Below are 25,127 nucleotides of genomic sequence, written 5' to 3' on the forward strand. Positions count from 1 at the left end.
TTTTAGGTCTTTACTGGGGGCATTAAACGTTCTATATGGAATTTGTCGGTATAGGTCTACGCCTTATTATAGTCCCCATAGAACGGTACATCCATATTTCCGGTATTTTGAAGGTTGTGGCCTCAATATTCCACCGAAATGGCTGAAATTTGTTATCAGTCTTCGTTGGGAGTATATAACTTTCTCCCAGAAATTTGTCGGTATAGATTCACGCCTTCATATAGCCTCCATAGAACGGTACCTCCCTATTTTCGGTATTTAGAAGTTTATGGACACAGCATTCCACCGAAATGGCTGAAATTTGGTATTTAGTCTTTGCTGGAGGTAAAAGTTTTTTTGACTGAAATTCGTCGGTATAGGTCCACGTTTCGATATAGCCCCCATAGAACGCTACTTCCCAATTTTCGTAATTCGGAAGGTTGTGACTCATATCCCACCGAATGACTGAAATTTGTTATTTAGTCTTCTATGGGGTTATAAAATATTCCAGAATAGAATTATCAGTATAAATCCGCGAGTTTCTATATACCCCATAGAAGCGTACCTCTTGATTTTGGGTATTTTAAATGTTTTACCGAAATATTAGAAATTTGGTATTAATAGTACGTTTATATATAACCCGATTTAACAAACCCACTGGGCTTTAAATGTCAATTCCATTGCTAATATTTCAAATAAATCCTCATAGGGAAGGTTAACCCTGCAAAAGGCTATAGTATAAACATGGTCTTAGTCTTCTTTGAGTCTAAAAACTTTTCGCCAGCAATTTGTAGGTATAAATCGACGTTTTGATATAGGCCCCATGGAACGGTGCGTCCCAAATTTCGGTATTTTGAAGGTTAGCCACATTGTTTTACCGAACTTGCTGAAATTTGGTATTTAGTCTTCTTCATACACGAAAGGAAACAAATTGTTCCATTTTACTTCAATACAACTCGTGGTGGATGGTATAACAAGTTCGGGCTGGCCGAACTTGACGGCGGTCTTTCTTGCTTTTTTTTGTGTTGCCCTAATGTATAGTTTCTGTATTGTTAATTTAAGCTATCATTGCCTTCGTGAATGCCTATTTCACTTCCTCTAAAAAGTACATGTAGCATAAAACACACAAAATTGGAGGGGTTTTAAACATTATATATGGTATGATTTTTATTTGAAAAATATTATAATATGATTATATGAGTATATTCTTAATTCAATGAATAAATGTATGACGTAAAAGTAGAATATTTTTTTGATTTTGTTTGCTTGCTTTTTGCCATTTTTTATATACTTAGTTCAACATAATACATTAAAATTAAAAAAATATATATCAAATTATATATTTAGAATATGCTGCCTAATTCTATAATACAGAAAAATGATTTCATTTTGTTACATAATTTTTGTTCAATTTTCATTTGTTTATCGTTGGTTTGTTCGTTTGCCATTGTTGAGAAATAAACAAAATTAACTCTTTTATTTAGAACTTAAAAATAAAAACTTTGACTTATTATTTTTACAAATAATTATTAATTATAAAAGATACAAATATGCAATAATGTATTATAGCTTATTATAACATATGTTTGGTTGTTTGCCGTTTCAACAAAAATAGTATTATTGTTTTAAACACAAAAAATGTACATGCTTTCGACTTAAAACTAATTCGTTTTATTACAAATATGTTATTTTTTATGCATAAACTTTGACTTCTTTAATATTGCCACAGTCTTAAGAATATTTTAATGTTGCTTTAAAAAATATTCATGTTTAACTAGTTTTTACTCATTTTCTTTCTTGTTGCATTTTAATTCAATTAATAAAAAATAATAATACAAAATTTAATAAAAGTAAACAAATACTAAATAAAGATCATGTTTTAAATTAAAAATATGTTTCTTATACTCTTATAGAGTTTATTTGCTTAAATTAGTTTTTTTTTATTATTTTATTAATTTTATATGAATATTGTCATGGTTACTCTCATTTTGTTATACCGAACATTCGATCGTGATTGTCGATTATACATACTTTTCTATTTGCATTGAAACGCTTTTCATTCTAAATATGCATGCAGTTACACATCCTTTCCGCAGGTCCCTCAACCCATTTCCTTAAACATTTTGAATACTTTCCATTTTTTTATCAAATTTCCCTTGCTTTTAACTTTTTGCCTATCTATTTATTGCAAAAGCTTCTATTTCTAATACTTAAAAAGTCCTTAGCTTTAGAAAAGCCACATAGCTTTCAAGCTGCATATTTTTTGTAATTATGTATAAACGAACCTACTAGCAATGAACATCATACAAATTTATATACAACTCAAAAGCTCTATTACTAACATAAAGCTATGATCAAACTAGAGCTTTAAAGCCTGTTAAGGCACAAAAATCTATTTGGATGATACAATAATGTGAAAGCTGTGAAAGCTATGCACTCTCACTTTCAACTCCAAAGCTTTTCTCCTCGGGCTCTCTAATAGAAAAAGCCCCGAAACTAACAGGCCCCCTAACAATTCATATAATTGTGATCGTCACCATTAGCTCCAGCATCAACCTGATCTTCTGATTTGGCTTTATCATTCTGTTCCTCCTTTGCTGGTTCCAAGTTAGATGCCACATTTTGATAAACCTCAGCCTGGATCTCTAAGCTACCCACCTGAGGTATGGCCACTTGTTTTGGTTTAAAGGACGAACATTTTCCATTCGTTTTGGTCAGCTTGCCATAAATAATATTTGACCTTTCATTCAGTTTTATGGGTTGCAGAGTTACTCCATTTTGATAGTTGTGTTCCTGTTCCTGCTTAGCCTCCATAATTGTATTTAAATAATTATTACACGATGATGATGAGGATAAATTCTGACTACTATAGACGGGAATATTTGAGGGGAACATTTGATAATGTTCTGAACTTGTGGGGCTGGTGGGAGTGTTGAGTTTTGTGCACGATGACATTGGCGAGGGGAAGACAATTTGATGCCTTTCATCACCGGGTGTGGAGTTGGGGGTATATACTGGCCTGGGAGTGGGTGGTACCAAATAATTATCCATGCCAGGCGAGGCTAGACGACAACCAAATCTACGCTCATCATGATCTGAGTGGGTACCAGAATCTCCCAGTGATGTGCCACTACAATTGCTGCCCGTACTCAAGCGTCCCGAACTGGATGATGAGGAGACCGATTGTAGGCTCAAAGAGCTAATGGGCCTGGCAGATGATTTGAAACTCGATGAAGTGGTAATCGATGACTTGGTCTCATCCAAAACACTATCGACACAGGAAGATTTGTCATGATGCAAATTCGAGGTGGACTTGTGACGTGAGAAGAGTTTCTTGATTTTTTCAAATGGTGTCTCACGTTTCAAGTGGTGGCGTATTTGATCCTGTATACGTTCATATTCCCTTCTCAATTGATCAATCTGATCCTGTTTCTCGCGGAAACTTTGTTGCACATCATTGCGGTGTTTCCATTTCTCCACCAAAACCTCAACCTCGCGTATGGACAAGACATTATTTTTAAAGTCATGCATGATTTCTGCCAATTCATCATCAACATTTGCCCTGGCCGATGAGGAAGCATCCGACACCGATCTCTTTAGAGTGCCATAGGTGGGTTGATGAGCCAAACGGGTTGAGGAGCCCATGCGATTTAAACTTTGTCTGGATTGATTTAAGAACTCCTCCTCTACTGGGCGATTTGAGGGTTGGAATAAATAATTACCATCATCCGTGTTGGTGGGCGAAGTAGGTAGTGAGGCGTGCTGCTGAACTGGGGGAACTGGTACATTGGAAGGTTGCAGCACATAATCATTATTAGCTGCGGTGCTGGTACAATTTTCCAATAGCTGGGAACATTCTTGGCTAAATTTGTCAGTTTGATAAATGGGAGCATCGGTAACATCTTTGGAGGCTGCTTTATTTTGTTCCTTCGAGGCATAATATGGTGGCTCGCAAATATTCAATTCATTGGAGGTAATCTCAGGTGTGGTTACCACTTTATTGGTATCGAAATTTTTGCACACATCAGCCGAGGATCCCTGCAAATTGTCTTCTTCGGTTTCCACACTAATGTAATTGAGATTTGATATGGCCATGGTCTCCTTTTCTTGCTTTGGTTTAGTTTCAGGGCTGTTTTCACGGTCCGAACCACTGGACATTTCCATATATTCAGCCTGTTGATCAGCTGGTAGATCACGAACTTTCGGAGATTTGGGTGATTTTGGTTGTTTGGTCTTTGGTGAAGTGGGATGAGACTTAACAGCCTCAATCACTACTTTGGTGTTGCCGCCAGCTGTCTTACCACCACAGGCTGTGGCGTTTTGATTACTCTTATTGTCATTACTCAAACCCTTGAAGTAATGATACATTGTGGTCAATTCATGGAATTCCGAAAAGCTCATAATATTCCTAGCCAGTTTGTGGTGTCCTTCCATATCAGCTAATTCTGCTGGAGTTTTACCAGCACAGTTCCTAATGCCACAGGCGGTATCACCTCCCGGACATTCCATCAATTGCATACACAAACGATTAAGACCCCAACGAGCAGCAAAATGTAGTAGAGTGGGATATTCTTCGGGACTAGTTTCACGCATTGTAAGGAAATGTGATTGCTTCTCATAGGGTCCATTGAGCAAATGGAAATTGGGTGGCATATTTTTCTGGAAACTTTGTAACAAATGCATATCCAATTCATCTTTTTCGGTGGGTCCAATACCCAAGGCATGACACATAAATTCAATGGGTGAATCTTCGGTGCGCAACAGTTGTTCCAACTCCCGCAAACGTGATTCACATTTAATGGGTCGAGCTCCAAGACTTTTGTGATTCTTTTCGATACGTACCTCAACCATTGTGGAAATTTCCATGCAGGATTCTGTGGGCGAGAGAGAGGGAGAGAAAATTATTTATTAGCTGCGATTTTTCAAAAGCGAGTATTTGTGGATTTTTTCATAACAATTCTTATCGAAATGTATATTAAAAAACTTATAGTAAAAAATTATCCTATTTATCCAAATAACATGGACAAAAAAATTGATTTTAATAATTGGTTATCCGTCGCTAAATAATTTATCCGTGCTATCTGAATGACACGGATAACGTATTCAAGTTTTCTAAAAATGTAAATAAAGTTCCGCAAATTGAATAATTTATCTGAGTTACTAAAATTACGTGTATAATGTGCTATCCGAGTTATCCGAATATCATTCTAAACAATTCAAATAAATATCCGTGACTTCAAAAAAATCTTGGAGCTATAAAAATGACGTGGAAAATTTATCCGATTTAAAAATTTATCCGAAGTTATGATGTGGATAAATGATCTAAGTTATTAACTAGAATAAAGTATTCGCTTGTAACATATACCGGGTAGTATCCTAATTCTCTAAAAAAGTTGATAAATATCCCTTATTTGAATAGAAATAATGTGGATAAATTATACATGACATACATTAATTATCGGTCGTATCTAAATCACTCTGAAGGATTATCCGGGACATTCAAATTAATAAGTCGAGTTATCAACCAATTCATATTAATTATCCACTTTATCCAAAAATAGTAAGAATGTACTGTTCGAGCTGTCCAAACAACTCTTTTTCATTATCCAAACTGTGTCAATTTATTACAGGAATCATTATAAGAACAAAATGTAATTATCCAATGTACCCTAATTACTTTAAAATATTATCCGAACCATTAAAGCAACGAAAATTAATTATACGCGATATATAAATTACTTTCAAAAATTATCCGAGGTATCCAAGCAACATAATCTAATTATTCAAGTTATTCCCCAATTCACATTAATTATCTATGTTATCCAAATAGAGTATATTCTTTATCCGAGACTCTTTTTCATTATCCATATTATCCAAACAGTGTAAAATGATTATAAGAATCATTTTAACAATAAAAATGCAATTATCCGAAGTAACTTAAAGGCTTTGAAATATTGTCGGAGCCACCCAAACAATGTAAAATAATTGTCCGCGTTATCTACACCACATTGAAATATTATATTCTTTATATATTTTCCATTTTCCGCATTATCCAAAGAGTGTAAATTTATTATAAGAACTAATTTAACAACAAATCCCAATCATCCAAGGTACTCTAATTACTTTGACATATTATCCGAGCCATTATAGAAACGAAAGATAAGTATCCGCATTATCTAAATCACTTTGAAATATTATCCGGAGCAGCTAAGCAACATTAATTAATTATTCAAGTTATCCAAACAACTCTTTTTCCATTATCCAAACAGTGTCAAGTTAATATAGGAATCATTTTAACCAAATAATTCAATCATCCGAGGTACTCTGCTGACTTTGAAATATCATCCAAGCCATCAAAGTAACGTAAATTAATTATCCGCGTTATCTAAATCACTTTGAAATATTATCCGGAATATACAAGCAACATAAATTAATTATTCGAGTTATCCACAAACTATTATCTATTATCCACGTTATGAAAATAGTGCAAATTTATTACTAAAATCATTTTAACAACAAAATTCAATTATCCGAGGTATCGTAATCACTATGAAATATTATCCGAGCTAACCAAGCAACGTAAAATTATTATACGCGTTATCCACACACCAATATTATTTATCCGCAATCACTTTGAAATGTTATCCGAGCTATCCAAGCAACGTAAAATTATTATACGCGTTATCCACACACCAATATTATTATCCGAACATCATAAATTATTTATCCACATTATATGAACTCATAATTAAGATTATCCCCATTATATTTTCTATTATCCATGTTATGAAAATAGTGTAAATTTATTACTAAAATCATTTTAACAACAAAATTCAATTATCCGAGGTACTGTAATGACTTTGAAATATTATCCGAGCTATCTAAGCAACGTAAAATTATTATTCGCGTTATCCACACACCAATATTATTTATCCCAACATCATAAATTATTTATCCACATTATATGAGCTCATAATTAAGATTATCCACTTTTTTGTTTTTCCTTATTAAGGCGAAGGTAATTTTTAGAGTGATATTTGAATTAATTCTCTTTCGAGTTGAGCTATTTTGACCTAAGAGGTACATTGAAAAATTAGGAATCCACCGAAGCCCCACACATTCAACCACTATGCTACTTTTTACGGGTGGTTAGACCGATCATCAGGCATATTGAATGGTGTTTTTAGTGGGTGGACGAAGGCTAAGCATGGAAACTAGCATTTATATCACAAATCATTCGAAATTTGTATATTCGAATTATTTTATTTAAATGTTAGTCATTTAATTCCAAACCTTTCCTATAGTCCGACTTGGCTGGTAACCCTATTTTTCAATGCTTTATTACAAATACTAAGGCAGCTTTTTTCCACCTTTTTATTTTATTTGTTCTTCTCTATCAGAAGATTTTAATCGTCAATGTTTGTCATCGGAATTATCCACATTATCCAGATATCATCAATTATTTATTCAACAAAAAACATTGTTCCACAACATCCCATACGGGACAAGGGAGACTTCTCAATTATTTATTCACATTGTCTAAATATCATGGTTATAATTATCCACATTATCCGAGTACACTAAATTTAATCGTATTATATTTTTTACTCAAAATTATCTTCAAATCAAAATTTGATTTTCAATTCATCCAATCATCTCTTACCTGGTATAGCAAACTGCACGGTATAGGGATTGCGACACTTGAAATTACGTATTTCAATTAATTCCCCTGATTTTTCCACAACAATTTTCAACACATCATCCTTTTCCAGACCCTCATTTAACATGGCCACTACCTTATTTTGGCCAATTTTGACTTTTTTGGGTAAAATTGTGAAACCATCTGAACAGGAAGAAATGCTGCGTGATATGCTGGAACCGGAATCATGACAAACCGGACGTTGACACAAAGCACGACCCAAAATATCCGTGGCAATACCCAAAATGTTACTTATTTGGGCTTGGTCATTGTCGCGTATGACACAACGGCGCCATCTTAAGTAATTGGGAAGGGCTAAAACAAAAGAAATACAATAAATTTCTTTCCATTTTCCCAATTTCTTTTTAAAGTGAAACTTACCCGATTTATGTATCTCCTTGACTTTTTCTTCGGTAACATCCAATAGAATACCCAAGACTTTTTCAACTCTGATAATGCTCAAAAGCTGGGACATTAACAGGGAATGGGATAGAGCCAATAGAGCCGGACACAAAATAATAATTTGTAAGGCAGTATTTTGATATTTATAAGCAATTTCTTCACTAAAGGGACCATCTTCGATTTTGATGTGCAAAAAGCTAAAAAAAGAAACAAAATTGTTTAAATATTTTTTTGTTAAGATTGTAAACAAAAATTGAAACTCACTTAAAAGGTTTGCGTCCACGTTGTTTGGTAATTTTATCGAAATGATTTTTCAAGAAATTCGCTCTCAATATTGCTCTTTCACTGTGCTTGGCTGTTACAATCAGAATATCGTCCATGTTGTAGGCTGATGAACCACTAGAGCTGCCGCTCATGCTGCTGTTCATTGTTCCACAGTTGTCTGTAAAATAAAAACATAATTTTTACTAAAGAATATCCAAAGTCATCGTCACCGATGAAAAACTTCTGCATTTGCAGAGGTAAATTTAGAAAAAAAAGAAGAATAAAATAAATATCAAGGAAAGCAGCAGAAGCACCAGCAGTAGAAATGAGAAGGAAAACAAATTGAGACAATATCGAAAAACAAAAGACCTACAACAAAGTAAATTTTGTTTCACTGATAACAAGGCCGATTGAACGAACAACTCTATAAGACGTCCCTACCAAAAATACTGTGCCCTATTACATGCGGTTTTATGCGCTATTCCCTTTTACCGGCGTCTGCTGATGGTAGGGTCTGACGAATTTGACTGCATATCATTGATGTATGTGTGTGTGTTTGCATGGATATTTGTTGTTTGTGTATTTACATAGGATTTCTTTTATGGCCAGCCAGGCATGTTTAATGGGTGGGGTACTTGGGAACCAAAATAAAAAACAGAAATGCAGAAGCGATTAAAGGCAAACATTTGTGTCACCATCGATTTCGACAATCGTCCACCGACGAAAACAAATCGACACTTTGTATTTGTTTTGATGGTGATTTGTAAAGCATTCAATGGCCATGTTTCATGGGTGTTGATGATATTGTTAGCGCAATGAAACACGGACACGTAAATTTTCAATGAATTCTTTATTAGAACTAAAAATATGAAAACAAAAGTAAATCCAAATAAGCTGAGGTGGGAGATTACATAAAAATAATACCGTTACTTGAGTAGTTAAGTTATCTCAATATTTAACACAGACTGAATTTGAGTTGAAACCAAAATAGAATGGTACAAAAGAGAAATAGCAATACCTTACATACTCCACCTCAACGAAAATTCATATAAACAAAAATCATTTACAAAAACAAAAATTAAGTAAATCACATAGATAATGATGTTTAATTTTAGGCAAAGATTTTGTCAAAATATCAGCTACATTTTCGTTTGTAGAAACATACGTTATAAACATTTCTTTTAATTTAATTTTCTCTTTAATATAATGGAATCTAATATCAATGTGCTTGCTTCGCTTCAGAGTCATCTGGTTGGTTGATAGAAATTGCGCTCCAACATTATCGCATCTAATTTCGGTAGGCATCTGAACAAGGTAACCAAACCCCATCTCCTTCAATATACTTCTGTGGAATGCAATCTCCTTGGCACCTTGACATAACGCAATGTATTCAGCCTCCATAGAGCTCAAGGCCACCACATGCTGCTTCTTGGACTCCCAACTAATAGGACCTCCTGCGAAAAATAAGAAGAAACCACTAAAAGATTTCCGATCAATTGGATTTGACCCCCAATCGGCATCGGTGAAACATAACAAGTCATCTTTCTTTTTAAATGATATTACCAACTTCGGATAACTATTTAAATATCGCAGCACATGTCTTGCAGCTTTATGATGTTCCTTATGTGGATGAGCGTTGAACTGAGATAATCTGGAAACAGTGTGTGCAATGTCCGGGCGAGAAATTGTGGCTAAGTACATAAGGCTCCCAATGAGTGATTGATACAATTTTACATCTTCTCCTTCACAATTTTCATCATCACAATTTGTTAGCACTGTTCCCGACGGCAGAGGTGTTGCTGAAGACTTACAGTTTTGCATATTCCACTCTTCCAAAAGTTCCTTGACAAACATGTTTTGATGTATGCTTATAACACCTCTGTCACCATCTCTTTCCACTTCAAGACCAAGAAAATTATTGACTGGTCCTTTATCTACTGCTTCAATATGCCCATTTAGCATTTTTACGATATTGTTCAGTACGTCACTCCTATTACAAACGATCAGCATATCATCGACATAAATTGCAATAATGCTCAGCTCTTCCTTGTTACTGCTGACGTAGACGCACGTATCCGTTAAGCATTGTTGGAATCCGATAGTATTTAAAATTTCGTTTATTTTTACATTCCAATCTTTTCCAGCTTGTTTCAGCCCATACAATGATTTTCTCAATTTACATACTTTTCCTTTATTTTCTAGATCCTCAAACATTTTGGGTTGGTGCATATAAATTTCTTCCTTTAAAATTCCATTAAGATAAGCTGATTTGACATCTATGTGGTTTACCAAAAACTTAAATTTTGATGCAATAGCCAATATTAAACGAATTGTACTGTGTCTTACAACAGGCGCAAACGTATCAGAATAGTCCTCATTAGCCTTCTGAAAACAGCCAAGGGCAACCAATCTCGCTTTATATTTATTTATTTTACCACCAGCATCTCTCTTTGTGGTAAAAACCCATTTATTTCCAATTACGTTTTTATTTGCTGGTTTATCCACCAACTCCCACGTACAATTCTTCAATAAAATATCGTATTCCGTTTTCATTGCCATTTTCCATTTATCCGCGTCTGGCCTATTCATTGCTTCTTTTACAGTTTTGGGATCACATTCAATTTCACACAATTCATTAAGAACTTCGGGAGTAGACTCTCTCAAAAAATATTTGCTAGCTCTTCGCACATTAGCATCATCATTATTTCTTTTTACCCGTGGTCTTCCTACAGTACCTGTTCTTAATATACGCGGCCTTCCCCTCTTCCTCTTCTCTCCAGCCACGCCGTCATTGTCACTCATTTCTTCAAATATTTGCACATCAGATTCATAAATCGATAAGTTGGGATTTGTTGATGGTAGCGTTGGTGGAGGTAGTGGGGGTAACAGTTCTGCGGGCTCCCATTCATGTATTACGATGTCACTATTAGTGTTGTTGCTGACACTAGGTGTTGTTGTTGCTGGTGCATATGACTGCATATTGTCACTGCTCTTTTGTTCTCTTTGAGTGATTAACCAATCAACACTATTCTCTTCAGCACAATTATCATCAGTTACGTTGGAGAACATATTCTCGAAAAATACAACGTCTCTTGATATCACTATCGTTCTCTTTATTTTGTTGTACAGCCGATAACCTTTTGTTGTTGTTGAATAGCCGACAAATGTCAAAACATCACCTTTTGGCTCCAATTTATTTCTTCCAGGCTTTTTATTCAAAACAACTGCATTACAACCAAATACCTTAAAATGGGAAACCGATGGTTTATGACCGTACCATTTTTCAAATGGTGTACTATTTTTTAACAACTTTGTGGGCGAACGGTTTCTTATATAAACGGAGGTGTTGACAGCTTCTGTCCAGAGATTTCTTGGAGTATTTGATTCGGCAATCATACATCTCGCCATTTCCATTAACGTCCTGTTAGCTCTTTCAGCTATACCATTCTGCTGAGGTGTATAGATGGTCGTAGTCTGATGTATGATTCCACGTCTCTTTAAAAAATTATGGAACTCAATAGACAAATATTCGGAACCGTTGTCACTCCTTAAAATTTTTAATTTTTTACCAGTCTGATTTCCGGCCATATTCAAAAAGTCTTTAAAAACATTTAACACATCAGACTTTTGTCTCAAAAAATAAACATAAATAAAACGCGAGAAGTCATCAATAAATGTTACGAAATATAACGAACCGCTTTGTGATGCAACACGCATAGGACCACACACGTCGCTATGTACAACTTCTAATTGTTTTTTCGTACATATTTCATTTATTGATCTGAACGGAACAGATTTTATTTTACATTGACTACAAATCACACACATATTTTCCGCGTTTGAAGAGATTTTGTTTACATTGATACCGCGAACCATTTCGTTATTTACAAGTTTTTCAATGTCTTTATAATTTAGGTGTCCGTACCGTTTATGCCATAAAATTAAATCCGAGTCGTCAACATTTAGCATCGCGAAATCACGTTTACTTTCAAAATATGTTTTGAATATTCCATTTTCTAGTCTTGCTTCAAATATCATTTCTTTTGATGGTTTATTTACGAATGCTTTATCTTTTGTAAATCGCACTGAATTACCATTCTTAATTATTTTGCTCACCGACAAAAAATTTGATTTTAATCCCGGCACAAAAAATACGTCACATAGTGTAATGTCAGCATACTCTGATTTTACAGTTACATTACCTATGCCTTTCGTACTAACACTCTCTCCGGATGCTAAAAATATTTGTTGTTGGTGATCTCTCAGGGAGGTAAATAGATTTTTGTTTCGACATATGTGAGAGGATGCTCCGCTGTCCAAAATCCACATGTTATCATTCATTTCTTTTGGATCTTGATTCGCACATAAAACAACGGGATTTTGATTAGAATCTCTGCATTCAGATTTTATATGCCCACGTCTTCCACATGCATAACATTTAATATTTCTATCCCTTTTACGCTCACCATATTTTTGATTTTGCCTCTTGCCCTTTACTTCTCCTCTATTCTTAACCACCAACACGTGTTCTGCTGTAGAATTCTGCCTCTCACCTCTACGATTGTACTCCTCTAAAATCTTGACCTTCAATTGTTCCAACGATGGTAGTTTATCTCTACTTTCCATAGCCACGACGAAGCTCTCAAAACTATCAGGCAAACTACATAGGAGAATAAGGCTTATGAAATCATCGGACATGGAATTGTCAATTTCTTTTAGGGACTCAACACAACCAGAAAATTCATTAATTTGTTCGGAGTAGGGTGTACCATCCTGTATTTTGAAGCGTACTAACTTTTTAAACAAATGCACCTTCCGAGCTGGTGTTTTTGACATGTAAACACTGCTTAATTTTTCCCAAGCTCCCATTGCTGTCTTGCAATGCTTGATATGAATCAACTCGGAGGGCTTCATACTCAATGTAATAGTTGCAAGGGCTTTTTCATCTATTGCCTTAAAACGTGCCTTGTCTTCTTGTGAAGCTGTTGACGGACATAAATTTTCACAAACTGACCAGTAATCCATTGTTACCAGGAGACTCTTCATCTGTATGCTCCAACTCGAATAGTTGTCTCCGCTTAATTTATCAATTGGCATGGAACCTAACATTTTTAATATTTAATAAATTACGCAGTCCGATAATATTCTTTCGACGAACGAAAATGTTCAACCTGTTGACGAACAAACGGTAATTCCTTTTTTATTTTCTATTCAAAGCGCGGAATATACTTTCGACAAACGAAAAACACAATTTTTGACGAACAAAAATTTAAATTGAACAGTTTAATTTTTGACACACAAAACACATAAGATTGTTCAACACGAGGTTATGATTATTTTCTTTTACTTATGGCACTGGGCCCATAACCTTTGTTAGCGCAATGAAACACGGACACGTAAATTTTCAATGAATTCTTTATTAGAACTAAAAATATGAAAACAAAAGTAAATCCAAATAAGCTGAGGTGGGAGATTACATAAAAATAATACCGTTACTTGAGTAGTTAAGTTATCTCAATATTTAACACAGACTGAATTTGAGTTGAAACCAAAATAGAATGGTACAAAAGAGAAATAGCAATACCTTACAGATATTTGACTGTAACAATAAATGTGTTGAAAATTGTCCTCTAAGTGTTAGAGTGGAAGTTTTTTAGTTGTTGTGTTGGTTCTTCGTTAAAGATAAACAATGTTTTGAGCGGCTACTGATAAGCACTGTGTTTGAAATCACAAAAAATAACAAGGAGTATATTCAGAAAAGAAAGGAGATACCAAAAATTGCAGTACATATTTTTCCACAATCAACTTTGGTGGGAGGAAGAATATTTTGTAGGAGTTCCATAGAGTTGGATGGTTGTTTGGCGTTTAAGAGGAGGGTATATAAATTCGGGGGTTATAGGGGTTTTATATGGGCAATTTTAATACTTTATACAGGTTTTAAAACTGTGAATAGTGGAATTGGCGCCCGAAGTAGGGTCGAAAAACCGAAGGTCCCTATATTTATGGAAGTTCTTACGCTTTTCTACTCCCTGAGAAAACAGAATGACAAACTAGAAGTCAATATAAATATATTGTAAAAGTCTTAAGACTTCAAACACTGGGATTGGCGCCCGAGGTAGGGTCGAAAAACCGAAGGTCCCTATATTTATGGAAGTTCTTACGTTTTTCTACTCCCTGAGAAAACAGAATGACATACTAGAAGTCAATATAAATATATTGTGAAAGTCTTTAGACTTCAAATGCTGGGATTGGCGCCCGAGGTAGGGTCATAAAACCGAAGGTCCGTATTTGTATGGAAATTCTTTCATTTCCTACTCCCTGAGAAAACAGAATGTCAAACTATCGCTAATCGATAAGTCTTTACCACTTATTAGCTTTTTACTGAGCAAATGTCATCACCTCAACGGAAAATTTCCCTTCGTCTGCGTCCCTGAAATTGCAACATATTTTATTTGGCGCCCAACAGAAGGTCGTAAAATTAAAAATAAATTCCAATGTTTGGATTTTAACACTTTGAATTGTATGTTAAATTTTCCAGATTTATTATTTGATTTTTCGGCGCCCAACGTGGGGTCGTAGCCTGCAACCATTAACCATGCAACCATTATCGTTTGGAAATAATCGAAGTATAAGTTTTTGCCACGGATGAGAAAACCGAACTTCGAAAACCTAAAAAACACTTGCAAACATTTATATGAGGGCTATAGAAGGTATCAAGAAGACGTCTAAAAGTCTTTATAACACTTTCTAACTTTTTTGGCTTTTTGATCTACTGGCCTGCCATTACCGCAACTGCAAATTTCCTACCGTCTAGGAGCCTAAAATTGTCGCACACTGTTTTGACCACCAACATAAGGCCATAAAAATTAAGAACAAATTCCTAATATTGAAATTTCTTGGCGCCCAACATGTCATTGCCTGCAATAATGAATTTATGGCGTACCAAAAACTGGCGTCAACCTCAAATACTTCGATGAATTTTGTAATAATATTTAAATTTGTATATTTGGTTGGTAGGTTCATATCTACACTAGACCATTTTCCTTGCGGCAATTGTCGGTGAAAGAAGGTGTTGAGAGGCAAAGGGTTACCATATGCCTCACCTCTCTCTCTTTCAAACTGACAAGTGTCGCATGGACTAGGAGCCAACCGTTCAGTTAACTATATTTTGTTCCTAAAATTTTGATATTCGTTTAGGATTAGATTGAAAGTGTTCAATGTGCCTTCATAAAGGTTTGGATCCCTATTAAAAGTATTTATGGTGGGGACTAGAAGTCTCCATTCGTCATGTTCAAGTCCTCAATATCACATGACCCTCGTTATTATCCCGGCATCCTATTAATTGTATTTTTATACCCTCCACCATAGGATGGGGGTATATTAAGTTTGTCACTACGTTTGTAACTACTCGAAATAATCATTGTAGACCCCACAAAGTATATATATTCTTGATCAGCGTGCAATTCTACATCGATATAGCCATGTCCGTCCGTCTGTCCGTCTGTGGAAATCACTCTAGCGTCCGAACGGATTGACGTAGGTTGATGAAATTTTGGGAAAATATATTATATTTACGTAGGACTTTTGGTATTGAAAGCGGGCTATGTAGGTCCACGCTTTCGTATAGCCCCCATACAAAATGACGCGTGACGCGTCGTCGTTTTAAGGAATTTTTAAGATATTTGGCCCATTTGACCACCGAATTGGATGTAATTTGGTACTTTGTGTCTCCAGAGGCCAAAAAATATTCCTACCAAAGTTGGGTTATATAGGTCCACGTTTTGGTATAGCCCCCATATAAGGATCCATATAAAGTACGCGTCATTTTAATATATTTTGAATGTATTAGACCCATTTGACCACAGAATTGGTTGTAATTTGGTATTTTGTGTCTTCAGAGGCCAGAAAATATTCCTACCAAAGTTGGGTTATATAGGTCCAAGTTTTGGTATAGCCCCCATATAAGACCCCTTGTAAAGTACGCGTCATTTTAATAGATTTTGAATGTATTAGAACCATTTGACCAAAGAATCGGTTGTAACTTTGTATTTTGTGTTTCCAAAGGCTAAGAAACATTTCTACCATAAAATGTTTATATAGGTCCACGTGTTGATATAGCCCCCATAATACAATATCTCCCGATTTTCGATATTTTGAACGATTTAGCCTCATTATCACACCGATATGGCTGAAATTTGGTATTTAGTCTTCTTTAGGCGTATAAAACTTTCCCCCAGAAATTTGTAGGTATAGGTCCACGCCATCATATAGCCCCCATAGAACGGTACCTTCCGAATTTCGGTATTTTGAAGGTTGTGGCCACATTAATCCACCGAAATGGCTGAAATTTGTGGTGGAGGGTATAAAAAGTTCGGCCCGGCCGAACTTAACGCTTTTCTTACTTGTTTTTATATAATAATGAAGAGACATGTCTGCCTACAACTCCATTCAATGGTTTGTTTTAATTTTTTCGCTGGTTTATGGAGGCAATTTTAAGAGTTGTTTTTCATGCTCGTTTGTCATGAAAGCACATCTCAAAATGCCAACATTCTTCTCGTATCTTGTTCTGGAATATTATTTTATGATGGCTGGGGAGTGAGTAGTGAAATGTTATTTTTTTGTGTCTGTTGTTGCAAAAATATTTTTAGGACTATTTTTATATAGAATTCTTTTTTTTTTTGCATTCTTAGTTAACTACAGCCAGCACATGTTGAATATTTTGCCAGACAGGATTATTGTGCCAGACATATGACAAACAAACGGGATTTCTATAATGCGAAATGGGTTGTTTTATTTTCATATTGAAAATTGGGGTAGACAAATTGCAGCAGTGTCATACTGAAGGGAATTCAGTTTTTTCTGCCATGTGGAAAATGTTTAAAATATAAAACTTGGTTCTTTATATCAAGGGTTCAACGTTGGGCGCCACTAGGTGCGAAAAAGAAACAAATTGTAGTCAACATCAGTTAACATATTGAAAAAATAGTTACAAATATCAATATATTTTTCCAACAAGCGACTAGGTTTGATGTCCTGAGTTGTCTTAACGTATTAAATAGTTATGGTTTATATGTATTTAATAAATCTATTTTTTACCCCACTAGACAAATAGTGCATTACTAAAGTCTAAATATTTTTTCCTATATCAAAGAATTCTAACATTAGGCGCCATTTATTAGAAAAATGTGGCAATACTGGACAAATACATATATTCAACGACATATTTTTTCAGTTTGAAAAAGTCTTTATAAAAATAGTTACGACCTACCGTTGGGCGCCACAAGTTTAATCATTTTATAAGTGCCTTATTATAGGGTAATTTTATAAAATAATAATTATAACCATAAAAACGAAGATTTATACTCTAAAATGCTTGAATTTTTATTATCAAAAAGTATTTTATTTGCTATTATTTTTGCGCCATAAATATCACCCTGGAAATCCTCCAGTGGTGACCATATTGTCCTAACTTTTTTACGATCCAAGAACTTACAACATTTATAACAAAATGAAAAAAAAAACAAAAATCAAATAAAATAAACACAGACTTTTAACAATAAATTACCTTAGATTACACTAAAAGAATAAAAACACAAAACAAAACCACCCACACTATTCAGTGACATCTGGATAACAACACAAAAAATATCAGCAGCAGCACTTTAATTCAATATTCAAACAACGTCCACTCTCTAACCATCACCACCCAAACGGCCGGCCGATAATGTTAATAAATTGTCTCACATAAATCCTTTTTAGTACCAACATGCGGCACTAGCTTTAGCTAAATGATGAGAAAACGTTTATAAAACACTTAGTGTCGGTCGGCCGGCGTAAAATGAAAATAGTTTAAATAAATAACATAAATTTAGTCACGTTCTGAAAACAGACAACAACACACACACAAAAAATAATATCTAGAAAAATGTTCCGCATGAGCTTTGATGTTTTGGAAAAATTTAGTCACAAACATTTGTTTTTTTGTTTTTCTTTTACTTTTTCAAGGGACAATCTGTTGCACAAAAATTTGTTTTTATTTTATTTATTTTTTGCTTTTTGTTAATTTGTTTGCATTTTTCACTTTTGTATTTTGCCTCCTTTATTTTTTGATTTAATGTTTTGTTTCTGTTTTGGTTTTCTTGATGTTATCGGCAAGCGTGGCATTCAAATACTGCACTCACTGGGCTCTTCCCTACTTTAAGAGGCAAATTTTGAACTTTTGTGACACCCACCATAAGTTGCAACTGTGTGTTGTGGCAGTAACAGCATGAACGGAACCATCACAACAAAAAACTGAATGAAAACAGAAAAACAAAAAACAACAGCAAAAGCAAGGGATGCATCTACAACATCGGTAGCAGTTGCTTGAGATTTATCCCAGAGACAAATGCTAAATAAAATGAGACAATATTGACTTTTGCCTGTGCACAGTGGCAACCATTGGAAGTGGTTCAAACAAAAAAATCGGACACCAGGTTGGGCGCCATTTTCATGTCTGTTTACGTGTCTGTTTTTGCATTCTTCTTGTCAAAATGAGAGTCCCTTATTTTTAAATGGTGATTAAACCTCTCAGCATAATTTTAACATTTCACCATTTCAAATTTCTTTACGAGTGACCGATCGAAAATGTATCCCAGAAAAAAAGTTACATAAAAGCCTTTAGTCGAAACTTTATAACATATTTTTAAAAATCCACGCCTTTAGTGGAGACTTTAAAAAATATTTTTAAAAATCCACGCCTTTAGTGGAGACTTTAAAAAATATTTTTAAAAATCCACGCCTTTAGTGGAGACTTTAAAAAATATTTTTAAAAATCCACGCCTTTAGTGGAGACTTTAAAAAATATTTTTAAAAATCCACGCCTTTAGTGGAGACTTTAAAAAATATTTTTTTAAAAATCCACGCCTTTAGTGGAGACTTTAAAAAATATTTTTTTAAAAATCCACGCCTTTAGTGGAGACTTTAAAAAATATTTTTAAAAATCCACGCCTTTAGTGGAGACTTTAAAAAATATTTTTAAAAATCCACGCCTTTAGTGGAGACTTTAAAAAATATTTTTAAAAATCCACGCCTTTAGTGGAGACTTTAAAAAATATTTTTTTAAAAATCCACGCCTTTAGTGGAGACTTTAAAAAATATTTTTTTAAAAATCCACGCCTTTAGTGAAGACTTTAAAAAAATATTTTTTTAAAAATCCACGCCTTTAGTGAAGACTTTAAAAAATATTTTTTTAAAAATCCACGCCTTTAGTGGAGACTTTAAAAAATATTTTTTTAAAAATCCACGCCTTAAGTGGAGACTTTAAAAAATATTTTTAAAAATCCACGCCTTTAGTTGAGACTTTAAAAAATATTTTTAAAAATGCCACGCCTTTAGTGGAGACTTTAAAAAATATTTTTAAAAATCCACGCCTTTAGTGGAGACTTTAAAAAATATTTTTAAAAATCCACGCCTTTAGTTGAGACTTTAAAAAATATTTTTAAAAATCCACGCCTTTAGTTGAGACTTTAAAACATATTTTTAAAAATCCCACGCCTTTAGTGGAGACTTTAAAAAATATTTTTAAAAATCCACGCCTTTAGTGGAGACTTTAAAAAATATTTTTAAAAATCCACGCCTTTAGTGGAGACTTTAAAAAATATTTTTAAAAATCCACGACCTTAGTCCAGACTTTAAAAAATAATTTTAAAAATCCACGCCTTTAAAAAAATATTTAAAAAAATCCATGCCGTTAGTCGAGACTTTAGTAAACATTGTTGTTAACAAAGGACGTTATTCCCAAACGTGTCCCTTGTCAGGAAAAGTCGAATTTTCGAATTTTCCATAAATAACATTTGACTTATCGGTTAATTGAAAGTCTAACCTCACCCTAATGTTGAATACAGTGACTGAAGCTTTATAATTTAAGGGGAGCAGACTTCAACGCTGGCCCCGGTGGATCTATTTTAACCAAGGTAAGACTTCGTACTGGACTCTCACCAACTTCTTCAATCTGCTTTTTTCCCATTTTCCATTTCTTTACCCACTGTGTTGCTGTTCCATTTGTTGTGACACTTTGTTTGTATTACGTGCGCTGACTGTCTCTGTTATCTTTGCCACTGGTGTTGTTTTTATTCAACTTATAGAAGGAGCTGCTGCTTGGTGCTGTTTACTCTTTATGAGAAAGAGTAGAATGTTTATCTGTGTGCGTTTTTCCTTCCTGTTTAGGAAATTTGCAGTTTGACGATTTCCCCCTACGACAAGTGGAGTCCTCGGGATGAAAATAAAAACAAAACTTGTCTGTTTTCGAGCTCCAGCCAACAACATCAAAACATAAATCATAAATATGAAAAAAAAAAACAAAAATCGCTTTGTTTTTGCCATCTCCTTTTTAATGCAATGTAATTATAAACATTTAAGTACAAGAATGTTTTTCATTTTCCCTTTGTAAGTTTTACAAGCTATTGGACTTGTCAAAGAATTTCGAAGTAAGACCACCATGGATCCTCATTGTTTAATTGGGCCATATTAAACTTATTGGAATTTATTGAAAATTATTTATGTTTTTTCTACGGAATTTCATTTTACTTATTGAGCTTTCTTATAATGTTTTTTTTTTCTTTTACCCCTCTTATGTGATTAACATTTTAAATGGTTTTTGGTGACTCAAATTAAAATGACATATTTCATTTACAATTCACAGACAATTCAAGTGACATCTCAGACAATGCATAAAAGCCCAACGAAGACGAAGACCGTCAGACATACAAACACAGGGAAATTGAAATTTAATTTTGCACAAGGAATGGCAAAATTGCAACCAAAACGCTTTCTGGGGAGGAGGCAGATCTTTTGTAACATCAACATCTGTTAAGTGTTTCATGGTGTAGGCATTTAAACAATGGTTAAATACAATGAAAAGGAACAAAGTGGTGGTTGTTGAAAGAAACAACACTTTTAACAAACAAACGTTTTCATTTTGTTTTTGTTAAATGTGTTGTTTTTCATTTAAATATGTTGATTTAAATTTAACTAAATTACTTTGCTCTCTATCTCGTGATGTTACTTTTTTAATAGTTTTTTTTTTCATTTCATTGATTTGTAGCTGTCAATTAGCCAATTTTACCATTTGTTAAACACTTTCGCAATGCTAGTTTTTTCTTCCTTTCTTTCAAAATTGACAAAAGAATTTGAAAAATTTCAACAATTTGCACAAAAATCAAAACCGTGTTGTAGCACTTTACCTCTTTGCTGCATATCAATGTACTCCCCACCTTGATCAGCATCATCACCATCATCATTATCTATTGTCCGATTGAACACTGTACAATTTCGTAATAAACGAAATTTTGGTTTACGAAATGACATTTTCTTGTTTTGTTTTTCTGTTTATTTTGTTCTATTCAAACTAAGAAAATATTTCACAAAAGAAAAATTTTGTAGTGACATTCGAAATTGTTGCGTCTCGTTTCGTTGTGAAAAAAATCAAATTCTTCGTTCGCTTTAAATGCTAAATTATAACTGAATATCTAAAAATCTTTTTATTTTCCGCATACATGAATACAATTTGTTGTTGTCGCTGTTGTTTGTGTCTCTCTCTTTAATTTGATTATGATTTGTTGGCTGACTTTAATTAGAGTCTTAATTCTCAAATGTGAATAAATTTTATTGCTTTGCTCTGCAGCACACATAATGTTTACTTTGGATTTGGTTTGCTGCCTAGCTGACTGGCATGATGAAATGGACAGGCTAATGGTTTGGTTATGATTTTAGTTCTTCTCTCATTTTCTTTTTTTACAATTGTTAATTAGCAATATTAATTTAATTGTAAATGGTAATAAAAGCTAGTTTTTTCTGTAGTTCTAATGGGTTGTTATAAACAAATGTTTTTGTATAAATTAGAGATGAAATACTAGTTGAGTAGTAAATTATTAGAAATAAAGAAAATGTTTAAAAAATCGTATAGTAACGAGTATGCAGTCACATGAGCATTTTTTTTTTTTACAAAATAAGAAGTAACGTGCTACGCGAACGCCATCTGTACGTAATGTTGGAGACTACACATTTTGTCAGCTCCGTATAATTTCATCGTTTTTGTAGCATGTCATTAGGCGGTTTTGATATCATAATTTCATAATATTTTTGCACTACAATTTTTTACTAATTTCTAAATTTTGTGAATCGGTGATCTACACCACTTTTTCGTCCAAAGCCTATAAATCGAAATCAGCTCTGGTTTGTGGAATAAATCGAAAAATCTGCAGTTTCGTGATCGACTGTGGATATTTTTAATAAGTCAGTAGTCACACGGACAGGAAAGAGTTTTTACTCCACGCTCTCACCCAAAAACTCAATTTTCGTTACCGCAAACTTTGCGCGTGTCACTACTGACTAACGAATTTTCATAGGACTCCAAACTATGATACCCTCTTGTTGACTACAATGTAAATAGACATAAAAACGCTAAAATCGGTTACGAAGCCAATTATAGTGGGATTTAAGTTGGCAGAAAAAAATCGAACTTGATGAAATTCGATTATGTATCCCTATTAGAGATGTGAAAAAATGATTATACGAATGAAAAACGGAGTCCCTGTTTTTGAATAGGAAGGCTGCTCGACTTTCTGGCAAGAGTGCATCGATCAAATTAAATCTTTGTATGTCGATAAAGGATCATCCTATAGCACTTTAAAAAACTGGTTTAATGAACTCAATCGTGACCGACACTCGCTGAAAAACGAAGTTCGTGAAGGTCGTCCAAAAACGGGTGCAGTGCCACAAAAAATTATATGCCGTGAGATAAACGCATCCTTGGGCACCAGCAAATATTTGCTATTGCATGAACACTTGGCAGCAAAAATCGGGTTTTCTCCAGCACAAATTGACAATCCCTCAAAAAGGGCTCTTGTCGATTCGTACAAATAAATTGTGATAGCGGTGCTTCAAACGACGTTTATAAGATCGTCACAGACGATGAATCTTGGATCTATGCATATGAGCCCGAAACAAAACAGCAATCGACTGTGTGGGTCTTTGAAGGCGAGCCAATCCAACTAGAGTTGTTCATGGAAGAAGCACTTCGAAGCAACTATTTGCCGATTTCTTCGGCAAAACCGCCTATATAGCTTGAGCAACGCAGGACGGTTAAATCTGAGTGGTACACTACAATTTGTTTACCTGAAGTCTCCTGAACACTTAAAAAAACGATCAAGAGAACCATTTTTTGGGGGTGTCTCAATCGGAGCGGGAAAAGTGTTTCAACAATGGGTTTGAGCGCATGAAAAAGGGTATAAACCATGCTGGAGACTACTTAAAAAATAAAACTATTTTTGATGGTAAATATTCGCGTACCCTCGTACTAATGCCAAGGTTTCTCCTTTTAAAATTGTGCGTATCCTTCAATAAATATTTGGTTCTAAAAACTTCTTGTAAATTGTAGTTCTCCACCCCTGTTGAGACACTTAAACCATCCATCGGTATTGGGTTGTTGCCTGCAGAAGAAGCTTACTTAAAGAGTATACTTCTAGGCGCCAACATGACTAGCGAATATTTAAACTGTAGTTAATAACAGACTACCGCCATAAAAAATGCTTATTACATTCGGAGGGTCAACAATCATTATTAATTAAATTAAATGAAATTACATTATCGATCATGTAATGAGCAACGTCTTAAATTTGTAATAAAAAACCGATAATAATAAAGGTTTAAAAATTGAATATTGGGATTCTATATGTATTATATTTTACCATAGTCCACAACCTAACCGGTCTTCTTGATTATTTGGTACCACAATTTGAATTATGTTAAGCACTGTTGGACTGACTTTGCAAGGACACTTTTCGCAAATACATGGATATTTTGTTGTTGTTTGATGCTCATTGAATGGTGGTATTACAAAATGTGTCCATCAATAATTTAAAGCTCAAAAAGTCTTTTTTTAATATCGGTCACTTTTGTTGAAATGTCCCCAACCCATCCCATATTGGGTTGGGGACATTTCATTTCGTCATTACAATTAAAATCCAAAAATTGGAAAAATTTCCAACCTAATTGGCATCATTAACCCTAATAGAAGGCAGATATTCCCTGAAGAATAATATGGTGGCTATTCCCCTCCATTACCCCCAATAGAAGGAAGATATTCGCAGAAGAATAACAAATTAGCTATTTCACATAAAGATGTTTGTAGATGGAGAGGCAGAAAGGTCTACGACCATGATTCCGATGTGGTTGAGCCCTAACCCACATATAATACCCTCCCCACATTGTGGTGTAGCGTATAAACATTCTCTTCGACCTCTTGTACAGTAGTTACTATATGTCCTCTTCAATTTAAAATGAAGAAATATAAAAATCAAAAAATCGTAATAACTCAATAGGCCCCCAGAAGTTTTTAGAAAATATTAATTTCTCGTCCACGTTTGGCTCTAACGCCATCTATGCTTCAATTTTAAGATTGTTAGTTCGCTTTAAGGCGTCAACATTCGCTTTAAGGCGTCAACATTCGCTTTAAGGCGTCAACATTACTATCGAATTTTTAAATTTTACACAAAAAAAAAAAAACTTTTCCGATAAACAGCTTTATCAAAATTTGTATTTTGTAACTAACTAAAATGAAACTAAGTTTTTAAATAACTACGTTAAAAAACAGCACGTAAAAAACTGAACATGTTTGGGGAAATGTTTGATAAACACGTTTGTCAATATGACAATTGGTTCATCGGCAAAAAATCAATCAAAATTTAGTTGACTATTTGAATTTGTTTATCAAATCGTTGTCCATTTTTTCTGTGTAGTAAAA

The 25,127-nt window shown here is 34.2% G+C and overlaps 1 protein-coding gene across 6 annotated transcripts in view; it reads right to left on the reverse strand.

Moving 5' to 3' along the window:
* Window positions 1–1,110: 1,110 nt before the first annotated feature.
* Window positions 1,111–25,127, reverse strand: part of stumps (DBB domain-containing protein stumps) — a 264,285-nt gene continuing 240,268 nt past the window's right edge. For 3 of the 6 annotated variants that reach the window (XM_073961101.1, XM_073961102.1, XM_073961104.1), the window contains 4 exons: window positions 8,345–8,522; window positions 8,060–8,277; window positions 7,643–7,993; window positions 1,111–4,853 (listed from right to left, as the gene is read on the reverse strand). In XM_073961101.1, the coding sequence (XP_073817202.1) occupies window positions 2,488–4,853; window positions 7,643–7,993; window positions 8,060–8,277; window positions 8,345–8,522 (3,113 nt within the window). In that variant the 3' untranslated portion in view covers window positions 1,111–2,487. Of the gene's footprint in view, window positions 4,854–7,642; window positions 7,994–8,059; window positions 8,278–8,344; window positions 8,523–17,909; window positions 18,129–18,340; window positions 18,576–21,567; window positions 21,848–25,127 lie in introns of those variants that run through there. The other 3 variants (XM_073961106.1, XM_073961103.1, XM_073961105.1) reach the window with 3 other exon arrangements.

The sequence above is a fragment of the Musca autumnalis genome, unplaced genomic scaffold, assembly GCF_047663935.1.
Source record: "Musca autumnalis isolate F117 unplaced genomic scaffold, ASM4766393v1 scaffold_1, whole genome shotgun sequence".
Taxonomy (NCBI): Eukaryota; Metazoa; Arthropoda; class Insecta; order Diptera; family Muscidae; genus Musca; species Musca autumnalis.